This window comes from Scyliorhinus torazame, chromosome 13 (assembly GCF_047496885.1).
Source record: "Scyliorhinus torazame isolate Kashiwa2021f chromosome 13, sScyTor2.1, whole genome shotgun sequence".
NCBI classification, from domain to species: Eukaryota; Metazoa; Chordata; class Chondrichthyes; order Carcharhiniformes; family Scyliorhinidae; genus Scyliorhinus; species Scyliorhinus torazame.
Window position 1 is genome coordinate 56869538 of NC_092719.1, and position 23363 is coordinate 56892900.

A 23363-nucleotide genomic window follows, 5' to 3' on the forward strand; every position below is an offset into this window, starting at 1 on the left:
TACAACAGAGCCTCTCTCCAAATAGAATAGTAGATCCCAAGCATTTCTGTCTTTTGGGTGAGGAGCGTGGTTGTCACTCATCAGGCTCATAACACTAAATCACTAAGCAACTTTAAACCGATTGTCAGCCAGATTCAAAGCCAGATCCCGGAGTTGAAGGAAAGTGAGCTCAGCCATTTCATTAATCAGCTCTTCCCTTCCCCCCAAGTCAATCTACATGAGATAAACTAAAGCACGTTTTTACACCAGATAAAGTACTTTATCCAATAATTTGATGTAAAAGCTGAAATAATAGTACAAATTTTGTGCTCATGATTCAAATCATCTGATAATCTGAATTAAATGTTCCGATCCCAGTTGATGTTCTAACTGGACGGGAAGATCTCAGAATGGAAACCTGGCTCAAAAGACTGTAACTTTTACTTCAAAAAAAAATAATATGTGGAGGAACAAGTCTCAGGATCGCTAATTAGTTTGAAGAAGAAAAAGCATTTATTAAACATTACAAAATTGGGTTATCTTTACTCCCCCTTATCTTAACAAATACACACTGTTTAAAAATTAACACGGATTACCAAGTACATCTTAAGCTACAATAGTCTCATTAACACAAAATATCCCTTTTAAGCACACAAGATGACTGTGGTCAAATACATCCACTCCGCTCTGAACCCAAGTTAATGTCTGTGGATTTCTCCTCAGAATCTCCCAAGATGATGATCACATGAGAATTTCCAAATTCCACTCCCGTAAACATGTTTTCAAATCTTCTCTCAAAATAATGCTTTCTCTTAGTGGTTTGGATTCCAAAATCCAGATCAGGTTTTCCAAATGGTATCTTCAAACAAAACTTCCCCTCCATGTTTAACGGCGATTCCAGTCAAGGATTCTGCACGAACCCCTTTAGAGTTTCTTTTGCCTTAACTGCTTTTACACAAGCTCTGAGATCCAGCCACATATTTCCATAGTTACTTCAACTTCCAATCTACAGGCTGTAGTAAAATCTCACAAACCTGAAAATCACTCAGATATCTTTCTGCTGTCTCAGCCTTCTTCCCAGCCCAGCTCAGTCTCTCTTTATTGAACAGTGTTCTGTTCTCATAGAATCACAACAGTGCTGAAAACGGCCATTTGGCCCATCGAGTCTGCACCGACCCTCCAAAATACCACCCTACCTAGGCCCAATCCCCTGCCCTGCAATACCACCCGAAGGAGCAATTTAGCATAGCCAATCCACCTAGCCTGCACATCTTTGGACAGTGGGAGGAAACAATAGCACCCAGAGGAAACCCACGCAGACATGGGGAGAATGTGCAGACTCCACACAGTCACCAGAGGTCAGAATCGACCCCTGTTCCCTGGTGCTGTAAGTGCTAACCACTGACACCGTGCCGCCCTTGTACTAGTACCTTTAACCTCAGACGGCTTGGAAACTTCTCTTCATTTCTCTAGTTTCTTTAGCTGCTCTTCAGATCTCTGCATTTGTTTTCTTAACTATTACTCCATGACATGGCATTTCTTCTAGCAAAGTTGAGAGAGATAGTCTCTCTCTAGCCTTTTAAATCAACTGCTTCTAGCAGAGCTTGGAGAGCTGCCTTCTCTCTCACTACCTATCTCCAACTGCAATGAAATTAGCTAAACTTAAAAGCTTCTCTACCTTACAAAACCCCAGTTACTAAGCAACACCCACATGCTTATGTCTTTTATTTATTCTTCATGCCGCAGCCCTCTCTAATCACAATAGAAAAACAGTTGGAACTTAACCAACCTCCACACATACAAACAGCTTTGTCCAGCATGAATCTAACTATAGCTTTTACCCTTCCAAGTACAGAAACATTAAAGTAAACCCACTTAAAACTATACCTTATTTATAATGTTTACCAATAAATATAAATCCCTTAAAACTGCCTTTATTTTCCTCCCATAAATAAATACAAGAGCAGATTGTGCTTTATTCACATTTCAAACAAAGTTGATTACCCTGTTCCCTGCACTTGACATTTTAATACTGATGTACACTAGAATACTTAGAACAAAATACATCTCAGATTTCAACTCTTGTTTCCACACAAAAACAACATTTTCATCTCACCTACCTAGGGTATTTACGTGCCATCAAGAAACGCAGTCGGTCCCTGGCTTCCTCAGTGTTAAGAGGTGGACTTGGATAAGTGTGGGATCCCTGGTTAAGTCGGCTGCAGAGATTCTGGAGTTTAACAAGAACACCTGCACGATCCTGTTTTCCAACTGCTACCCAGTGTACTCCTCCAGGAAAACATTCTGTCAAATTACAGTTCTGAAAGTTTGAATCAAATTACTGAACATGACAAAGAAGTAGTCCAACAATGCTGCAGAGAGGTTTTACAATTGGACATTAACAATTTAGGAAATTATACTGATGTGTTGGGTGCTCTGGATCCGTGGAACACATACAGGCCACCAACACTTAAAATAGTACAACACTATTTTATTAAGCTAGAAACTGTTGAACATACTTTCACTGTGGGTTAACACGATGTTAGATTAAACTAAAGACCTATGCCCGTCCTAACCAGTCTATGCACTCAGCACATGGTGAAGATCTGTGCTGTAAGCTCTGTCCTTCTGAGAGGCTGCATCCCGAATGAGCGGGAACTCTGATGCCCTCTGTCTATATAGTGAGTGTGCTCTAACTGGTGATTGGCTGCGGTGTTGTGTGTGTTGATTGATCTTGCTGTGTGTCCATCAGTGTGTGTGTCTGCACCATGATATACTGGTATATATTATGACATTCCCCCTTTTATAAAGAAATGTATGTGTGTGGCAATAAATAATGTGTGGTGAGAATGTTCCTAACTACATGTGGGGTGCGAAGACATATTGACAGGACTACATACATGAGAACTAAGCTATTTACATGGGAAGATGTCTGGTGCAGAGAAGCAGTGTGCAACAAGAGTAACGTGATCAACACTATATACAAACCAGGGAAACGATCAAACAAAGCAACAAAACAATTCAGAGAGTCCATAAATTCAAAAAGTTCATAAATTTAGTCTCTGAGGTGGGCGACGAATTCTGGTTGACCGCCTCAAGGGTGGGTCGAGAGCCGCCGATTCAGGAGCAGGCTGGACTGCGTCAAAGACCAGATTCCTGAGAGCCGTGGTATAAGAGGCGAGGTTAGGGGTGAACTTCCCTAAAAAAATGACCATGCCCAGAAATTGGAGGACCGCTTTCTTGTCCTCTGGTGTTTTCATAGTTGTGATGGTAGCTACCTTGTCCGCATCCGGCTGCACACCCAATTGGGAGATGTGGTCCCCGAGGAACTTGAGTTCTGTCTGACCAAAAGAGCATTTGGCCCTGTTGAGGCGGAGGCCATGCTCATGTATAGGTCTGAATACGCGCTGGAGGCGACTAACATGCTCCTGCGGGGTGGTGGACCAAATTATTATGTCATCGACATAGACGCGAACACCTTCAGTACCTTCCATCATTTGTTCCATAATCCTATGGAACACTTCTGATGCAGAGATGATCCCAAACGGCATCCTGTTGTAACAATATCTTCCAAAGGGGGTGTTAAATGTGCAGAGTTTCCTGCTGGATTTATCGAGCTGGATTTGCCAGAATCCTTTTGAGGCGTCGAGTTTGGTAAAGAGCTTGGCGCGAACCATCTCACATGTGAGCTCTTCGCGCTTGGGAATTGGATCGTGCTCTCTCATAATGTTGCGATTTAGATCCTTGGGATCAATGCAAATTCTCAATTCGCCGGAAGGCTTTTTTACACATACCATGGAACTGACCCAGTCGGTTGGTTCCGTGACTTTGGAAATCACTCCTTGGTTCTGGAGGTCCTGCAGCTGCTGCTTGAGGCGGTCCTTAAGGGGTGCTGGGACCCTGCGAGGTGTGTGCACCACAGGCGTGGCATTCCGTTTTAATAAAATCTTGTAGGTGTTCGGGAGCATGCCCATGCCCTCGAAGACGTCGTGGTACTGGCTGATAATGACGTCGAGCTGCGACCTGAAGTCAGTGTCCTGAAAGGCAGACGCGTCAGCAGGAGAGAGAGAAAGTGAACTCTCTGAACTAGGTTCAACACCTTGCATGCCTGCGCGCCAAGCAGGGAGGCTTTCGAGGAGTCCACGATTTCACAGGGAAGGATGGCTTTGCGTGGCCTGTGCGTCACTTCAAGTTGGCATGAGCCGCTGGCAGCAATGGCATTGCCATTATAATCTAATAGCTGGCAGGCTGATGGCAGGATGGCTGGTTTGACACAAAGGCTTTGGAGGTCAGACCGCGCAATGAGATTGGCGGAGGCACCAGTGTCCAGGCGGAATCGTATTTGGGACCGGTTGACCATAAGGGTGGCACACCACTCATTATCCGGATCGGTGTTGTGTACTGATAGAGGCTGGATTCTTTGCTTCGGGGACACCCTGTTTTTTGTAATGATACCGACTCGAAAAGGCACCTTCAGGTCCTCGGTGTCAATATCGGGGAGCAGGTCCGAATCGGGCTCGGTGACCGTGGGTTGAATGGCCCGGACATTCCTGCAAGGCTAGCTGGAGCGACGAGAGTTGGCAGGCTGAGCTGATCTGCATAAAGCAGCATAGTGGCCAAGTTTGCCACATCTCAGGCATCGTCGGGATTTGGCAGGACATTGCCGCTTTAAGTGGACGGAGCCACAGTTGCCGCACGTTGTATCGTCAGTACGTTCGCTGCGCCACCGCACATGTGCGGTGCGGTCGTACGTGCCTGCGCAGTACGTTCGTCGACGGCGCCGTCCCCTCGTTCGGTGCGCACAAGCACGGGAGTCCACGAAAAGCGCGCGAAATGGCCGCCCCTCATCCAGGCTGAGGCCCTGGAGTTGCTCGGACCTGTTCTGCCTCGTGGACACCTTGCCATTTCAGCCGCTGGGATGTGGGAATACCGACTAGTGGCATGTTCATGCAGCACGCAGGTCTCGATGGCAGTCGCTAGGGTGAGCTGCTTTACCTTGAGGAGCTGCAGGCGTAGGGGGTCCGACTGAACACCGAAAACGATCTGGTCGCGTATCATGGAGGCGGAGGTGGGCCCGTAATTACAGGACTGCGCAAGGATGTGGAGGTGGGTGAGAAAGGACTGGAAAGGTCCATCCTTACACTGCAAACGCTGTTGGAATACATAGCGCTCGAAACTTTCATTCGCCTCAATGTTGCAGTGACTGTCAAACTTAAGGAGGACCAACTTGAATTTTGATTTATCTTCACCATCAGCAAAGGTGAGAGAATTGAAAATGTGGATGGCATGTTCCCCGGCCGTGGATAGGATGAGAGCGATCTTCCTGGTGTCTGAGGCAACTTCACGGTTTGTGGCTTCAAGGTAGAGCTGGAAGCGTTGTTTGAATATCTTCCAGTTGGCCCCTAGGTTACCGGTGATGCGGAGCGGCGGCGGTGGACAGACGCTGTCCATTTTGCAGGATGGCTGTATGCTGGTGGAAGGCAGATCACTTGCAGGTAGGTCTAAGAAACATCCCTTAACTACTGGTACCATGATGTGTTGGGTGCTCTGGATCCGTGGAACACATGCAGGACACCAACACTTAAAATAGTACAACACTATTTTATTAAGTTAGAAACTGTTGAACATACTTTCACTGTTGGTTAACACGATGTTAGATTAAACTAAAGACCTATGGCTGTCCTAACCAGTCTATGCACTCAGCACATGGTGAAGATCTGTGCTGTAAGGTCTGTCCTTCTGAGAGGCTGCATCCCAAATGAGCGGGAACTCTGATGCCCTCTGTCTATATAGTGAGTGTGCTCTAACTGGTGATTGGCTGCGGTGTTGTGTGTGTTGATTGGTCCCGCTGTGTGTCCATCAGTGTGTGTGTCTGCACCATGATATACTGGTGTATATTATGACAGATACCATGCATGGTCTGGTTGTTCAAGCCAATCTTTTGCATCAACAGTAACAGCACATAAGCTACATGTCAAGTAAGTTTCTTCCCCTATCAAACAGGTTTACAGTAATATAACCACCAAAGCCACAACTATCCTGAGCCAGAATAATTCTCCAGGTAAGGAGGGGTCAGCACGGTGGAGCAACACAACAAACAAACTCACTCTATCCTCACTCATCATACGCATAACAAACGCAGGTTTCGAAAAGTAATTATGTTTGATCAACAACTGTTTCGCTACTTTGTCCCTCTTCTCATGTGGGGAGAGGTGGTCTTACGATAGAGACATGACCTCTGAGCCAGAAGCTGGGACATGATGGCGACAGAAGCTGTGTTCATAATATGGCCAGCATGTTGATTATCAACCTGCAAATCCTTCCAATATGCTTGATGACAGGGGGTAAGAGGGGAAGAGTTTTCTGATCACCCATACTGGAGAGCGAAACAGCAGACCACTGCAGTACTTTTCCAAGCATAATCATGGACCAATCCAATGGAAGTCCATGGTCACAAACACTCTCTTAGGGCATGATACCTTAAGGAGGAGGAATATATCCTGGGAGTGACAGGTGCAAGCTGCAAGCAAGCCACAAAGCAAGGAGGACTCCAGACCAGCCAGGGCCGTCACCATGGTAGTATTTACTGCTGATTCTCAGGCCTTAGAAGACCATATTGAATCATAGAATTTACACTGCAGGAGGAGGCCATTTGGCCCATCGAGTATGCACCGGCCCTTGGAAAGAGCACCCTACCCAAGCCCAAATCTCCATCCTATCCCCGTAACCCCATCCAACCTTTTTGGACAATAAGGCCAATTTAGCATGGCCAATCCACCTAACCTGCACATCTTTAGACTGTGGGAGGAAACCAGAGTACACGGAGGAAACCCACAATAAGGAGATAGTGCAAACTCCACACAGACAGTGTCCCAAGCCGGGAATCGAACCTGGGACCCTGGAGCTGTGAAGAAACTGTGCTAACCACTGTGCTACCGTGCCCCCTTGAGGCATAGATGGCTCCAAGGTGCCAATTTCTCCCCAGCAGTAACTCAGAAGGCTTCAGGGTTACACACATTATCTCGCAGGTTCTCAGAAATCTTATGATTCCAGTAGTTCTGCTCTTCTGCAAATTGGCGTCACCTATTTACTGGTAATCGGAATAGCAGGACAGTGCTCTGATTAGCTTATTCTCCTTTGTGACAGCAGCACAAGAGAAACGTCCCTGGTTAATTCCTTTAAATGCCTGCACAGATGGAGTCAAAACCAGGGATGCACCCTAAGAAGCCAGAGGCCTTTGAAAAAAAGATCATTCTGTTCTGGATGCTTATTGTAAACGTGCACTACCCATATCGCAGACTCTGGTCTCGTGGCACTGAAAAGAATGTTAGACGTTTTAGTTGCTGTGATATGAAGAGTCTAAAGTTCTGTTCCTTTTTCACAAACACACATTTATTTCCTTCCAACAGCCTTTGCACAAAACTCTCACTATACATCACCTCCCAGAGGCCACCTGAAGACCCTTTACATATCAGTGTCAATTAATGGATACTTAACATAAATGAGACAACTAATTGCAATGTCTCCCCTTCCTTGGAGAAAAAAAAAATTAGGTGAAAACAAAATTTCAAGCAACTCAAAAACACTCATGATTCCCCCTCTTTTTTTTGTTTGGACGAGAAAGAGAATAAAACAGTCACAGAAACAAGCGCCCTTCATTAACAATATCCAAAGGTTTCTGTGAATTTGCCCCTCTTTTCGTAAAACAGTCTGACAGTTGATAGCTCCTATCGACCCATTTAATTATTTTTATTTCCCCTCTGTCCAACATCTGCTTCAAACTTGCGTTGTCTATCCGTAACCTCTTTTCATTGACACTTTTTGTAGAGTGCACATTTTCCCACAGGGATTTATTGTCAATGTGACAGTCAATAGGTATATTACCCAAATCCCCTAATCCCAAAATGTGTCAATATCTGACTTATATAAAAGGCCATATCCACCGCCTCTACAAGGCTTAACGTCTCAGCAGCCAAAGTGCTTTTTACCAATCTCCTTACTTTCTTTGTTTCCCACACAAGCGGGCAACATTTATCATTGTTCCCCAAAAGTAAAATTATAAAACCTCCTGTGCTTGAAACCCCATCACATAAATTTGCGTAGGACGCATCACTATAAACTATGAGTTTCAAGTGCCTCAGGTCACCTAAAACCGGGAACTTCAAAACACACTCCTGCATTTTTAGTTTGGCCAACGCTTTATTTGCTCTTATTATGTCTTCCACTTTGGGATCATTCATTTTTGTACTCCACTCCATGACATTAAAACTCACGTCCGGTCTAGTCTGTCTACCTAACCAGTTCAGTTGCCCAATTAAACTTTGCAGTTGCTCTTTTTCTATCTTTGAAACCATTGCGTCTTTTTGTGAAACTCGGCCACGACTAATTGCTATTGGGCTGATGCTTTCCAAATAAGATTGCTGATGTAAAGTTGCCCCTAACTTAGTCTGTCCAATTTCCAGTCCAATATATTTAAATACACCGGAAGCCGGACTTCCAACCCTGAATTCTTTCCTCAAACTAGAGATTACAATAGCTTCAAAATCACTTGTCCCACCCCTCAAAAAATCATCGACATGCATCATAAACATGCCAGAAAGATTTTCTTTTTAGTGTCAGTAAAACAGTGCAGGATCTGCTTTCAACTGGCAACAGCCTAACTATAACAAAACTGACCTTACCGAAAAATACCAGACTCCAGATGCATCATTTAATCCATATACACATTTGTTCAACTTCCAGAGTACTCCTTCTGTGTTAGCTGCTTCTTTAGGAGGAGGGAGAAAAATGTCTCTCTGGAGTTGATGCCCCTGCAAAAAGGCAGCTTTTATATCTATAGATTTGCATTCCCATGCCTTAGAGCCAAGAAGATCTTTAAAATAACCTTTCCTGCTGTAGGTGAATCTACCCTTAAATCCTCATCTTCTAAGTTATCTTCAAATCCCCTTGCCACAAGCCTGGCCTTTGCCTTATAAGTTCCATCCGGGAGAACCTTTTCCGAGCAAATCCATCTGTGGGATAGAGCTCTTTGTCCCCTATCCGGTACTTCCGTGTATACCCCAAATTCACTCCAACTATGCAATTCTTGCCGTTTAGCTTCTTTGATAACTTTTTCATCTAATTTATTAGAAGCCACCAAAATCTCACGTGCATGTGGGCTTCTACTCCGATTAGTATTCGTAGTCTTACTCATGTTCCGAGATCTTGATAAACTACGTCCCCTCTCCCGCCTGGTATCTCGTTCTGTACTGCTACTGCTTGATCTTTCCCTTCTGCTGTGGGATGTCCTTTCAATAGTTCTCGACCTTTTCCTGCGGACCTGTTCACTATCCGATGTACTATCTGAACTGGCACTGCGTTTCTGTGCCCTCCATTTCTGAACTTTGATTTCCCAATCCATTGTCTTGACTCCTTCCCCTGAATGCTGTACATCCAACCAATGTTTATACTTTCCAGTGGCCTTCCCTGCTCTACTAATAACAGTTGCATCCTTCTATTGACTAGACCCTTCAGGCAAGTATGTAACTTTTGTACCAACCTTTGGCAGTTGCCCTTTCGGAAAAATGGCCAGTTCTAATTCATCAGAAGTGTTGTGTTCCTCCACAGAAACCCAGTCTATATCAGTTAACTGGTCCTCATAGTTCTGTAACACATGCGTACCAGATGACTGTGGTTCCTCGTCATGTCTGTCTGTTCTGTCTAAGTTTGAAAATTTGCAATCTGTACCCATTATCCTTGATGAATGTACCCTAACAGTTTGATTACCATGTTGCAAAATAATTGTTTTGCCATCTATGCCTATGATCTTCCCTGGACATTTCCATTCATTAGAATTGTCTCTCTTATAGTATACCATGCCTCCTTGCTGAAAAACGGCATCTGATGGCCGTACGTTATGTCTTAAAGCTCTGCGGATTCTTTCAGAGACTTCTGCTTCCAAAAAAGCTTTTCTACTGCGATGGAATGCATTTAAATGTTCAGCAAAACCAGAGCTAATTGTAATCCCCTCCCAAGCTGGAGGTTGGTCATCCAAAATGGACAGAATTTTAGGATTTCTACCAAACACTAATTGATAATGGACTATAGCCCCCCACCAGCTGCAATGAATTCTTTGCATGTACTACCCATGCTAAAGCTGAATTTAGCCTGCAATTTGGTTGATCTGCCAAAATTTTCCGAAGCATGTCATCGATGACAGCATGATTTCTTTCACAGACACCATTACTAAATGGGCATTCTGCAGCCGTATTCATAACTCTGATATTCATGTTTTCACACATATCCTAAACTCATCATTAGCAAATTCTCCCCCATTGTCCGTAAGGAATTTTGCCGGTGGACCCATTCCTGTCCCTATCCATTTTTCCACGATTTGATCCAGAATTACTCTCTTTTCTTTACTTCATACAATCGTTGATTGACTAAATCTGGTTGTTAAATCTACAAAATGCAAAATAAATATATTATTTGCTTTACCCCCGATCTTAAGGTCCATGGCCACAATGTTGTTAAAATCCCTGGCCAAAGGTCGGGTTACTATCGGTCGTGCTGGTGTCCTTCTGTACTTCCTACAAACTTCACAGCGGTCACTAACCTGTTCTATCAGTTCAGTATAGTCGTCGTCCCTTACCCCTGCATCCTTTAATAAATGTTTCAGCCTCCGAGGAGACGGATGTGCAAATTGCCTATGCAGTTTTAATACCACAAGCTTTTTATCAGCTAAAGTCCCATTTTCAACTGCCATTGACACATCCTTAACCACTCTACTTGAAATATTATTTGGCTGTAATGGAATACAATAGTGTCCCGACTGTGTAAATTGTACGTCCGCCGTCTTTCCAAAAACTGTTGCCTTATCCTGTTCCGTATCCAGTTTAATGTGTGCTTTCTTCGACGGTCTGCTCAGAAGCAAAGGTATCTCACTTGATACAACATCCGTGCTAATGAAATGATTCACTCTGGCAATATTGCAAGGGATCACCACTCTTTTTCAGCGACTTCAGAGTATTATCATCCCCAAGCCTGAAACTTGTGGAACTTTCAAATTCCTTAACCTTGTTACGATTTTCAGCATTCAAAGGGTCCAGGTAACATTTTAACCAGTCAATTCCACACACAGTAGATGTGCAGCCACTGTCCAATACAGCACAGTTGAAGGATTCTGCAACCAACACCCTCATTACCGGCGTAAAACTGCTTGTCAATAGGACAATTCCTTCTTTCTGGTCACTATCTTTTTCCTCTTCTGTCTCTTCCGTGTCATGTGTCACTTCAAACACTCTATCATAACGAGTTGGACAGTTGAAAGCATAATGGTATTGAGAGTCACATCGAAAACATCTATTTATCATGCCCCGTGCATTTCTGGGGTTCATCTTCATCTGGGTTTCTGTCTTCATAATTTCCTTGTCTCGGTCTCCTTCCATAGTCTTGAGCCCTGTTCGTAGCCATACGATTTCACCATCCTGTTAGGAGTGTATCTTCCATATTCTGCCTTATTGCAGGCTGACCTATTTGGGTCATCAGAGCCATCGGAATCGAATGTTTCCCCAGAAACTTTTGTAAAGCTTTTGTCATCTGTTCGAATAAAGTATCCTTATCAGTAAACTGAACTCTTGTCAAAACCAGGAGCCTATCCATGTTGCTCACTCCAGCACAGTCAAGTAATTTAAAGGCCAACACAGACTGTGGAAATTCCAGGTTGTGTTTCTGCAGTCTTTTATATAGTCTGCCAAATTCCATTATATAGTCTTCCATGGAGATATCCTCCATTTTCCGGAACTTATCAAAATCCGACCATGCTTCATACGCACTGAACAAGTCACCTTTCTTATAAATCTTATCTATATAATGTAATAAAGTCTCCAGACCTTCTTCTGAGTCTAACTCTTCCAATTCCAGCTCAGAAAGCACTTTGTTTCGGATTTTACGGTCATAGGGTAAAGAAAGAACCAATGCCATACTTGTTTTCTCTTTCTCAAAGCAGTTACCTTAGTCCACATAACTACTGCACTTCTCCATTGGTCGTACGATTCCCTTTCAGAAAATAAGGGAGGAGAGTCATATCCAGCCATCTTTATCCTCGGTTCAGCCATATATCCTTTTTTTTCTCAGTCACTCCTTGGTTTTATCTGGAAAGTTGTATCTTTCAACCCTTCACATTTACACAGCAACCATCCTCTGCTACTAATTGTTAGATGTTTTAGTTGCTGCGATATGAAGAGTCTAAAGTTCTGTTCCTTTTTCACAAACACACATTTGTTTCCTTCCAACAGCCTTTGCACAAAACTCTCACTATACATCACCTGACAGAGGCCACCTGAAAACCCCTTTACATATCAGTGTCAATTAATGGATACTTAACATCAATGAGACAACTAATTGCAATGTTTCTTAACCCATTACTTAACGAAGAAGTGCGATAATAGGCCAAACAAGAAGAAATTATGCCAAGGAGAACCACAGCAATGAACCATAGTATATTTTTAGATTACGCACCAGAGCCATATACAAGTTGGATACTGTTAATCTGTAATGTTTGGACCAATACACAATAAGTAAGAACTGTGATCGTGAATGATGTATTTTGGCTTTGTTTCTTTTGTTAATTATTACTTATAAATATGAGAGGTGCAACTTGAGAAGGTAACAGAAGATTATAGAATGGACATGCCAGTGAGTGTTAAGTGGAATGGAAACACATGACTGAAGGGGCCATAAGCTCCCCCCCTCCCCCCAACTCCCCCCCCCCCCCCCCCCCCCCAACTTCACAGTTCTCAAACTGCTGCTGCTACATGTCTCTTCAAGTCCCTAAAGGATTTCACCTTTTTCCTCTCCTTCCACATTAGGGATGTCAAGGCACAGGCCTCGTTGCGAGAACGAAAAGTGGAAGACAGTGTGAGGACCAATCCCGAGCTATCCACCTGACCTGGTCAAGATCCCTGGATCCTCCTTTCTACTCTTTGTTAAATCCTGTTACATACCCTGTAAAGCTCCTCTGTTGCACTTGTGTTAGAAGACAGGAAGTACTGGCTAACCTTCCTCACCAAAGAGAAATCTTATGACTTGTCTTTGATTCTGAAAGGCAGCTTGCACACTAGACGATAGACTGGTGAAACAAAATTAGTCAGGTCAGCTCCCCGAATGCTTGGCATGAACGAGCACAAAGTTGTGTCTGTAGTTGCAAATCAGCTGAATATTTAATAAGTAAAATCCCTTTTGGTTCATTAAATGATGAGAGTTCACATTCAGGCTTCAAATCGCCACATCTGTGCAATGAAGCATTCCAGAGAACACTTCAATGCTATAAAAATTGCTTCAAACATCTGCCTGGCACAATGATCAAAGGAGACGAACTGAGGTACCATGACACAGAAAGCATTAGTCACTTGTCTTATGCAGCAATGTGGTCCTAATTAAGCTTTCCTACAAGGAGTGCTTGAATGCTTTCTAACTGCTGTCCAAAACTGGGCTGGCAAGCATCTTCAGTATCAAAATGGCCAACATATTTTAGTTTGGGATGTTGCAGGGTTGAGACTGAGAAATGGGTGTGTTTTTTTGTGCAGCCACTCTGTAGGTGTTTTTACACCAGTGAAGGGGCTTTTCACAGTAACTTCATTGCAGCGTCAATGTAAGCCTACTTGTGACAATAAAGATTATTATATTGTAAGTGTAACGGTGGGTGGGTGAAATTCTTTAACATCAGTGCAATTACAGATTCCATTCTTCCAGAACGTGTTTGATACCCAGCCTATTTTGAGTCAAAAAAGACTAGAGTTACTGTTTTCAAGCACTAAAATAAGCAAAATACTGTGGATGCTGGAATCTGAATCTGAAACAAGAACAGAGATTGCTGGAAAAATTCAACAAGTCTGAGTAGGGAGAGAAAACAAAGTTAATGTTTCGAGTCGGTTTACTCTTCATCAGAGTTAAAGAGAGGGAGTGTGTGTTAGATATTAAAATGTAGCTGGAAAAGAGTACAACAAGATGTAAAAACATTAAGAACAAACGTTAGATGCTTGGTGTGGTTGGGAAGGGGTGGGGGCGGAAGGAGGGTTATTGCATTGAGACAATAAATGTATGGGACTTTTTTTTTTTAAAAGGAATTCAAGATGGAGGAGAAAGATCACAGTCTAAAGCTGTTGAACTCCATGTCGTGTCCTGAGGGCTGGAGCATGCCAAATCAGAAGATTGTGTCTTGTTTCCTCGCCAGTAAAATAAGTGTTTCGTTATCGCCACAGAAAAACATGTTGGCTGTTTTAAAACCGATTTTTCAGGCTGGCAACTGAGTTTGAAAAGTCTGTCAGAATTTGGCGTTAAAAGCCCTTGTGGACTTCCGAGAGCTCATTGAGAAGGCCTTCGATTTGAAATCGGGACCGTATCTCAAAAGTTGCACTTCCCTGGGTATTTTCAAAGTGCTACCGCTACCAGAAAAAGTTCTAAAAATCGTGTTCCCCAAATTAGATGATGAGATGCTGCTCCTCCAGTTTCCACTGGGCTGTACTGGAGCATTGCAGCAGGCCAAGGATGGACATGTGGGCATGAGAGCAAGGAGCTGGGTAAAATGGCAAGCAACAGGAAGGTCAGGGTCATGCTTGCAGACTGAGCGAAGGTGTTCTGCAAAACAATTACCCAGTCTGCATTTAGCCTCCTCTATGTAGAGGAGATTGCACTGGGAGTAGCAAATATAATAAATCAATTTGAAGGAGGTGCAAGTGAAACATTGCTTAACCTGAAAGGAGCATTTGGGCCTTTCTAACGGTTAGGAGGTCAGAGGTAAATGAGGTGTTGTACCTCCTGCGAGTGTAAGGGACGATGCCATGGAAAAGGGATGAGCAGTTGGGCATGATGGAGTGGGCCAGGATGTCATGGCAGGAGCAGTCCCTGTGGAATTCTGAAGGGGGGAGGGAGATGCTTTTTGTGATAGCATTGTGCGGGAGTTAGTGGAAGTGGCAGAGGATGATCCTTTGAATGTGGAGGCTGGAGGAGTGGAAAGTGAGCACAAGGGGGATCCAATCATGGTTCTGGGAGGGAGGGGAAGAGTTGAGGGAAGAGTTGCGGGAAATGGCTTAAACCCAGTTAAGTGCCCTGTCAACCGTAGGTTTGGGAAACCTAGGTTAAGGAAAAATGTAGACAAGTCAGAGTTATATTTTGGTGGCTACAAGTAAAATAACTATTGTGGTTGTTGTGGAAGCAATTTTAGGGAATGAACTAAAAGCATCACACATTAAAGTACATTGGCCTACGTGAAATAAGTTTGTGCATTGCTACCAATACACTATAATCAGTCTAGTGACAATAGTACATTCATCATGTCTACAAGAAAGAGTTGCAATGCAATTACCAAGCTGCTAATACTTGCACATTTTCAAATAACTGTGTTTTACCACTTAATAACGAATGTACCTTAGCCAGTGACTTCCGGTGAGGGGGATGTGCTGAGCGACGCAGGGTAGGTGGTTCTCTTCTGGGAACTCAGAAAATCGGCATTTTTTACATAAAAATAGCCCGCCAATTCCCCCGCCTCACAAGATAGCTGCAACTACCGAGAAATGCCTAGCAATAACTCCAGGACGCAAGAGGATGGGAGAGCCAGCAAAAGCTTAGAGAGAAGAAACGAGACAGTGGCGAATATGAGGAGTGAGTCAGAACTAGCCACACCAGAGCAGAGTGGGTCGTCGGGACTCACGCCAGACTATCCACCGATAAGCGACTGGACAGACCTCCCGGCTCAGGAGCTCCAGAAACACAGAGTGGAACTGGAAATGCTGGCGACAGTGAAGGTGTCGGTCATGGACACCCTGGCCCCCTTCAAGATGGTGTCGGGGAAAACAGAGCGACCACTGGAAGCACAGGATGTAACAATGAAGGACCTAGAGAAAGTGGCAACCCACCAGAGTGATCAAATCGCCTACCGGAAAACAGAAGTGACAAGGTTGGTGGAGACGCAAGGGGCAAAGAAGGGGAAGGTGGAGGACCAGGAGAATCGGTCCCGCCGCCAGAAGCTCTTTATCGTGGGCCTGCTGGAGGGCATTGAGGGCAGGAACCCCACGGAATGTGTCCCCCAGATGTTGGGTAACTTTGTTGGAAGGTAGGGCTTTCCCAAATCCCTGAAGATAGACAGAGCCCATTATAAATGCCTGTAAATATGCATTCTGGCTCTTTTGGGGAATGTAAAATATGTATGCCAACTAATGGGGGGGGGGGGTTACGGCCACAGTTGTGAAGATGCTCGCTTGTGAATATACATGTTGGTTTTCAGAGACTATACTGAGATGCTTTGCCCACATCTTTAAGCGAGGAGATTCCTAACGTTAGGTGGCATTCTTGCCTCAGCGTCAGAAGTTTTAGGGATCTCACATTCCTGGAAGCACCTGCCTCGAAGACCATTCACCCGATAGTCAAATTGGTTAAAGAACATTACACCCCAAGGCCCTCAATTATCCTGAAATGTTATAAGTTTAACTCTGCATTGAGAGACTACCAAAGAATCGGCCTCAGCCTTCATAGCCAAGCTTCTTCAGCTTGCAGAGTACTGTGAGTTTGTGATTGTGCTTCCATGCCACATTGTGCGACCAGCTAGTTTGTGGGATCTGTAATGTTGATATCCAGAAAAAGCTTCTGGCAGAGACAACAATTACATTGGAAAAAGCGATCGAGATAGCTCGGGCAACGGAGTGTGTCGAAAAAGGTGCCACTGAGCTATAAATCATGGCTGAAGGGGAGGTTAACAAGTATGGGGCGGTACGGCCGCAAGGTCTGCGGTGGGATCAACAGATTCAGCTCTGAACCAGACATGGACCTCAGGCAGGACCGGAACCCACAAAATGGGAAGGAATTGGGGCGTCAAACCGAATCTGAGGCGGAGTGTTATCGTCGTTGTGGGGAGGATCACGACCAGAAGATCTGCCATGTTCGGGTGTTTGTGTCCTTCTGTTGCGACCAAAGGGGACACATTCAAGCACATTGCTGCACAAGGCAAAGCCTGTCAAAAAAAATCAGCATCAGTCCACTGAACATGGTAGAGAAGAGCTCTGAAGAAGAGCATACAATGCACCGGTTGAATGCAGTCAAATTGAATAAGATTGTTCCGATTGAAATTGCCTTGAGGGTAAATAGTAGACTCCTTGAAATGGAAGTCGACTTCTGGTGGTGGCCATGATGTGAGTGGTCGCAACAGGGCAGCTCCTGCTCGAAGGCATAGGAAAGAGCTCTTTTTACCCGATATTGGTAATTTTGAAGTAAAGGTGTAGTTGAAGATCGGAGGAGTAGTTTGCCCCAGGAGTGGTAGGTCAAGATGGCCCAAAGATTGGCCCAAAAATCATCTTTCTACTTAACTCCCCCTCAACCTTTCCCACCTCCCCCTCACCCCCTCCTGCCTCCCGCACTAGACCTCTTGGCTGTCTCCCACCTCGGGGGAAGCAGCGAGGGGGTTGGGTGAGGGAAGACATGAGCTGGAGATCGCAGTAGGGCTGAAAAAGGCAGTGAGCAGGAAGGAGCAAGCGTGTCCAGAGAGAGGTAGTGAGAGAATGCAAGGGGGCAATGAATGAGACAGAGAGGAGTGGTGAGTGGAAGAGAGTGGAGGTGGGGGTTGGGAGAAGAAAGCAGAGAGCGGAGGTCGGGAGAGGAGTGACGAGCAGGAGGCAGCAAGAGAGATCAGGAAAGGAGTGGCGGGCAGGAGGCAGCGAGAGAGGTTGGCAGAGAGGTGACGAGCAGGAGGCAGTGAGAGAGGTTGCAGGAGGGAGGCAGAGAGGTCAGGAGAGGAGTGGCGAACAGTAGGCAGTGAGAGAGGTCGGGAGAATGCTGATGGGCAGGAGGCAGCGAGAGGGATCAGCAGAGGAGAGCAGCTAGTGGAAGACAGTGAGAGGAATCAGGAAGCGACAGGAAATGTTTTAAAACAAACACAGACTGAGCATGGACAGTTGCAACGTGATTTTTTTCACATGCACAGTAACCATGCTAAAAAAATGGAGGTCAATGCCAGGACTAATCAGGTAAGTTCCTTAATTCACAAACCGTGCTAAAACAGAAACAGGTTATCAGAAAATGCTTTGAATGCGGCAGAATGTCTTGTGGTCATGAAAGGTAAATGCGGGGTTTTCTTTTAAAAGAACACAGTAAAACTTTTTAAAAGTGTGAAATTTCTCTTACCAGCTATAACTCTGTGATTTCTTAGGGCTTCGGCAGCTAATACTGACTTTCCACAACCTGCCATCCCATATATAGTGATCCACCCAGGATCATTGCCCAGTTTATAGAGTGCATTTCGGATGGATTGCACAATCTCCGGCCGATCAACAAACACAACAGGGCGCTGTGGTACACCACCTTCACAAAGTATAGTTTGAACTGAAAAAAAAAATCATAAGACAATAGATATTCTCTTTATACTTTCAGATGCAATTTTTACTTCTGTTGTTTCTTCTATCGTTAGTACCTAAGTATCTGAATTTGATGGCGTGTTTATGTGGCTGTTTGGCGATAGGGACAAAAATTGGTCAATCAGTAAAGTGCCTGAATGATGGGAGAAATGTGGATCATTCAAGGAACCAAAGTGAAATTTTGCAATATAAACAGAAAATGCTGGACATACTCAGCAGGTCTGACAGAACCTGTGGAGAGAAAACCAGAGCTAATGCTTCAGGTCACTAACTTTTCAGAAGTTTAGTAAATATTCTATAGAATTGCATTCCAATTCACAGAGTTGAAAGATGTACAGCCCTCTTCCTGAAGGCACTTGTTTACTAACTGGTGTTGGAGAGAGAAGGTGAATGAGAAATAAACAGAATTAGGAACTACCTGCTGAGGTTGAGCAAAAAAAAAAAAGGACAAATAGTGCAACCTGCAGCTTGACACCAACATCACTAAAGGCCTGGTGAGTAATCAGACAGTAGATCCTCCACGATTCCACCTCTCTCAAAAACCTCCCTCTCTGTGCAATGACACTACACCTCCTTCACAAATGGAATTTCAAGAACAGTACAGCATGTGACTGTCACCTGAATAAGACTGTTCACACATTGTAAATGAATGTGGCCTAAAAAATTGCAGCAGGATTTATGGCAAGTTGGTTGTCCAACTTGTAGCAAAGCTGCAAGGTGTCATACCAAAGGAGGAGATGACTACATTTATTCACTGATACAATTAGGGCAAAGAATTGAAATATTTGTCCTCAATGTTGTTATGATTCGCTCTTCCATTTTCACTCTTTGTCCTTGTAGAAACATAGAGGTCTACAACACAGGAAAGACCCTCCGGTTGATCATGTCTGCGCCAGTCAAAAACAACCTCCATGTATTCTAATCCCATTTTCCAGCACATGGACCAATAGCATTATATGCCTTGGCATCGCAAATGCACATCAAAATACTTAAATGTTATGAGCGTCTCTGCCTTCACCATCCTTTCAGGCAGTGGGTTCCAGACTCCCACCACCTCTGGGTGAAAAGGTTTATCTTCACATTCCCTCTAAACCGCTTGCTCCTTATCTTAAATTTATGTCCCTGGTCATTGATCCCTCCACCAAGGGGAAAGGTTTCTTCCCGTCTACTCTATCTATGCCCCTCATCATTTTATACACCTCAATGATGTACTGTTCTGTTTTTCTCTCACTTCTTACCGCTCTTCATAAACCAATTTTCTTTAATTTATTTTTCATCCACTATCACTCGTAGCTTCTCCCCCTCTACTACTACTTGGGAGATACAATATTACATTGACAATTTGTTCCGAAAAGCTATCGGCCATGCACTTGGATTAAATGAACGCTATCAAATCCACCACTGTTGTCACAGATCATTTTCCCGTTAAGTATAGTCCAGTCCAGGGAATCTCATATGAAAATTTTGTGGAATTTATTCCATACTACAACCTGACTGCTAGAAAATAGTTTAAAATTCTCTAGTGCAGTCATTTTCAAACCCAGGGTTGCGACCCGTGGGTGGGTCACGGGAGGGTATTGGGAGGCTCGAGGGACCATGCATTGTGGCGTTCCCGATCGCAGAAGAAGTGCTCAACGGCGCGATCGGCTTTTAAAAATGCCGGTCGTGATCGGCTTTCAGACTGCTGGCCCTTCCGCACATGCGTAACCCCTCAGCAGGGCAGAACACCGCCTCCTGATGTCAGCATGCTGTCCCTGGAGTAGATTTTTTTTTTTAAATTTAAATAAAATCGCTGGAGTCTGCCTGCCTGGAGCAGTGGCAGAGAGCAGGTCACGCGCCCCGTACACTGAAATCACGCATCTTGGGTGCGTGAGAGTGATTCCTCCATTTTATAACTGCCAGCAGTGCTGGTGTGAACTCCAGGGCCTCTAGTGAACAATGCATCAAGCTGAAAACAGGAACAAAGCAACATAAAGATGATTACTTGAGATGTGGGTTATTAATCGTGCCACTCCAAATCAAGATTCAAAGTTCATGTGTGTTATATGCAGGGAAGCACTTGCAAATTAGTTTAAAACCCTCAAAACTCCAAAGACATTTGAAGATTAAGCATGGCGGGTTTAAGGACAAACCTCTATTGTTTTCAAGGGATGCAGTGAAATCTTCAATCATCAGCTGAAGTCATTATTAGAAATGTAACATTGAATAACAAAGCAAGGGAGATCATGAGGACCAAGCTGGCTCACCTGTCACAGTAAGTAAAAATGGTGCACCGTGAGGTTCGGGCGGCGTGGGTTGCGAAGGAAGGCCGGTTGGTAAAGATGGGTCCCGAGCAAAAGTTAAAGAAGATGAAGGGTAAGGTTTCAGTTGGAGAGAGGCTGAAGTAAAGGTGCATGATGGTCACAGAAGTAGCAGTAGATTTCTTTGTGATGAAGCGAATATGGGACTTGAAACTCAGCTCAAGGTCATAGGATGGTGAGAAACCTTTTTAAAAATCCAGCAACGCAGCATCTGACATTCTCCTCATAAATGGGGCAGCATGCTTAAAGCTTTAACCTGTACCTTGCGGCATCGGATGTTCGCAAAGGCTGTCAAAATAGGCAACAGTTGCACAATCACAGCACTGACATTGTTCATAAAAGGCAAATTACCAAAAGAATTAACTGAAGGGAGAGTGGCATAGATAACCAGATTCAAATAGCGGCAAGGAAAAGGCATATTTAAAATTATACCTGACAGAACCATTTCTGCTTCAGTGTAATTTTTCATCTAAAGAATCTCAGGCTTTAGATGACTCAATGCACCATTGATTCATACACAAGCATACAGAATGCAAGGTCCCAGGCTGAACTCTTGAATTCTGTACAGAATTAAACTAATTTCAGACAGGATAACAGTGGGAGCACACCAAATATCTTCAAAGTCCCTGGGCTAGGGGCAGGAAAGGAAAAAGGAAGTCAATGTTCCCACCTCTGATTGGGACGCGGTGACAATACAATTACCACTGAAGGACAGGATCAAGCTCATTCTCATGCTTAGTTGCTGATATTTATTTGCCTACATGAACAGCTAGTAAACGGAACAAGTTACAGAAGAACTGGAGGTATATATTGATCTTTTTTAATTTGCACAAGTAACAATCTCAAAATGGATGTTTTTTGATAAATATACCCGGCATCAGTGTTTGCATCCAAGTGGAAAAGACATGGAGACTGTTTTAAGGTTTTTAAAAGGCCTCGGTGCAATGCTCTAGCTTACACACAAGCATTTAAACATGCGCTCAGCAGCAAAGGAACTCTCCTCACTGTTCGCCTCGCTGGCAGCTGCCCATGGACTTTTCATGCCTATGAAATTTCCTCTCATCTGGTGCTTGTTTCAATGGAGATCTATAGCTTTTATGAATCAATGAAGAAACAGTGAGGCTCTTCAACCAGTTTGAAAACTCCTCACTGGGAGATGCAGAGTCTAAATCTGGAAGTATAAAAGCAGGAAATATTGAATTGAGATTTAAATGATATATAGAAAGCAAAATAAAAGAGGAATTAAACAAAGAGGAAAGAGAAGATGACAAAAATCTTTCCGATTTTTATATTTTGAAATTTGCCACATTAATTTTCCCTGAAAGAATGAGATTCCACACTTGTACAATTCATTTTTCAGTGCCAGAGAGATTGCTCATCAATAATTATTATTTATTCCCGCATTAAAAACTCACTTATTCTTGAATGTACTTCTTCAGTCCTGAATTAGTGGGCAGGTTCATGCCTTTGCAGTCATTTTAAAGTCAACCCAGCCACAAGGGGACTGCAAAAGTGCACTTGTGGAGTAGCGGGGTATCTCTGACATCAACCTCTGGATTTCTGCATTCAACTGTGCAAGTGTACACACCAGAAAGTGCTGTCAAACTTCATTCATTATAACAGTCAGCATTGATAGCTTCCCCGTTATTCTCATCTCAAATTCCGGGCCAATAAGAGAAGCTGCAGTAAAGAGTGTGAATTAGAATAAAAAATCTGACTGGGATATGTAATCGCTGTGTGATGTCCTGTGCTGCTGGATAGAAAGTCGCTTAATTGGCCTACTAAACTCTGATGAACTTTATGGACCAAAATCAACAAATGCAACCCGGCTAAGAGCCCTGCATCACATGGAGGCAGTGTAACTGGCTCAAGATTGCGTATATTTGTGAATGAAGCTGATGAGCCTTTTAGGAAAGGAATCATACCCATTCCTATTAGGCCAGTTCAGACGTTCCCCATTCAGCTCATCTACTTTGAGAGGGGCAAACCACCCAAATACTATTTATACAAGGGTGGTGGATGAATCTTGATGACTTTGCAATTGTCACAGTAGCATCAAATGAGACCCTGCTGCAAAGCATCTATCCCATGTATGGAGAATCCCAACGCACTCCATTGCATAATTGCTGAGATTTATAAGAAAGTAACGTCACCCAAATCTACAGCTTCAAGGTGGCACCTTAATTTCAAACGTTAACTCAGTCCCCTTTCTTAGATTTCAGTTACGATGCACGTGAATCTCAAACAACGCTGATCTGTAATCAGCTACGTGACAATGTACAAGGAAGTTTCTCTCTGTGCAAGAGGCCAGAACTGGGGGAGTACAGAGATCTTAAAGGGTTGTAGGGCTAGTGAAGTTTACAGGAATAGGAAGGGGCGTGGTCATGGCAGGATTTGAAAACAAGGGTGAGATTTTTGTTTTAAAGTTATTACCAGACTAGGAACAAAGGGTAGCAAGCACAGGGGTGAGCAGGACTGGGAGCAAGTTATTTTTGGATGAACTCAAGTTTACGGAGAGTGCAAGATGGGAGGTTGGCTAAGCAACAATAAAGTTCAGGTGCAATAAAGGTATGGGTATAGGTTTCAGCAAAATATCAGCTGAAGCAAGGACAGCGACATATGACATAATGGAGGTGGAAGCAGGTGGTCCCGGTGATTGAGTGGCCAAGAGTCAGAAACTCAGCTCAGGCCCCAAAAGGTTACC

The 23363-nt window shown here is 44.0% G+C and overlaps 1 protein-coding gene across 3 annotated transcripts in view; it reads right to left on the minus strand.

The window, feature by feature from the left end:
• apaf1 (apoptotic peptidase activating factor 1) overlaps positions 1–23363 on the minus strand; it is a 311250-nt gene that overhangs the window by 246459 nt on the left and 41428 nt on the right. For all 3 annotated transcript variants that reach the window (XM_072471565.1, XM_072471564.1, XM_072471566.1), the window contains exons 4-5: positions 18130–18327; positions 2100–2283 (exon numbers count right to left, since the gene is read on the minus strand). In XM_072471565.1, the coding sequence (XP_072327666.1) occupies positions 2100–2283; positions 18130–18327 (382 nt within the window). The remainder of the gene's footprint in view (positions 1–2099; positions 2284–18129; positions 18328–23363) is intronic.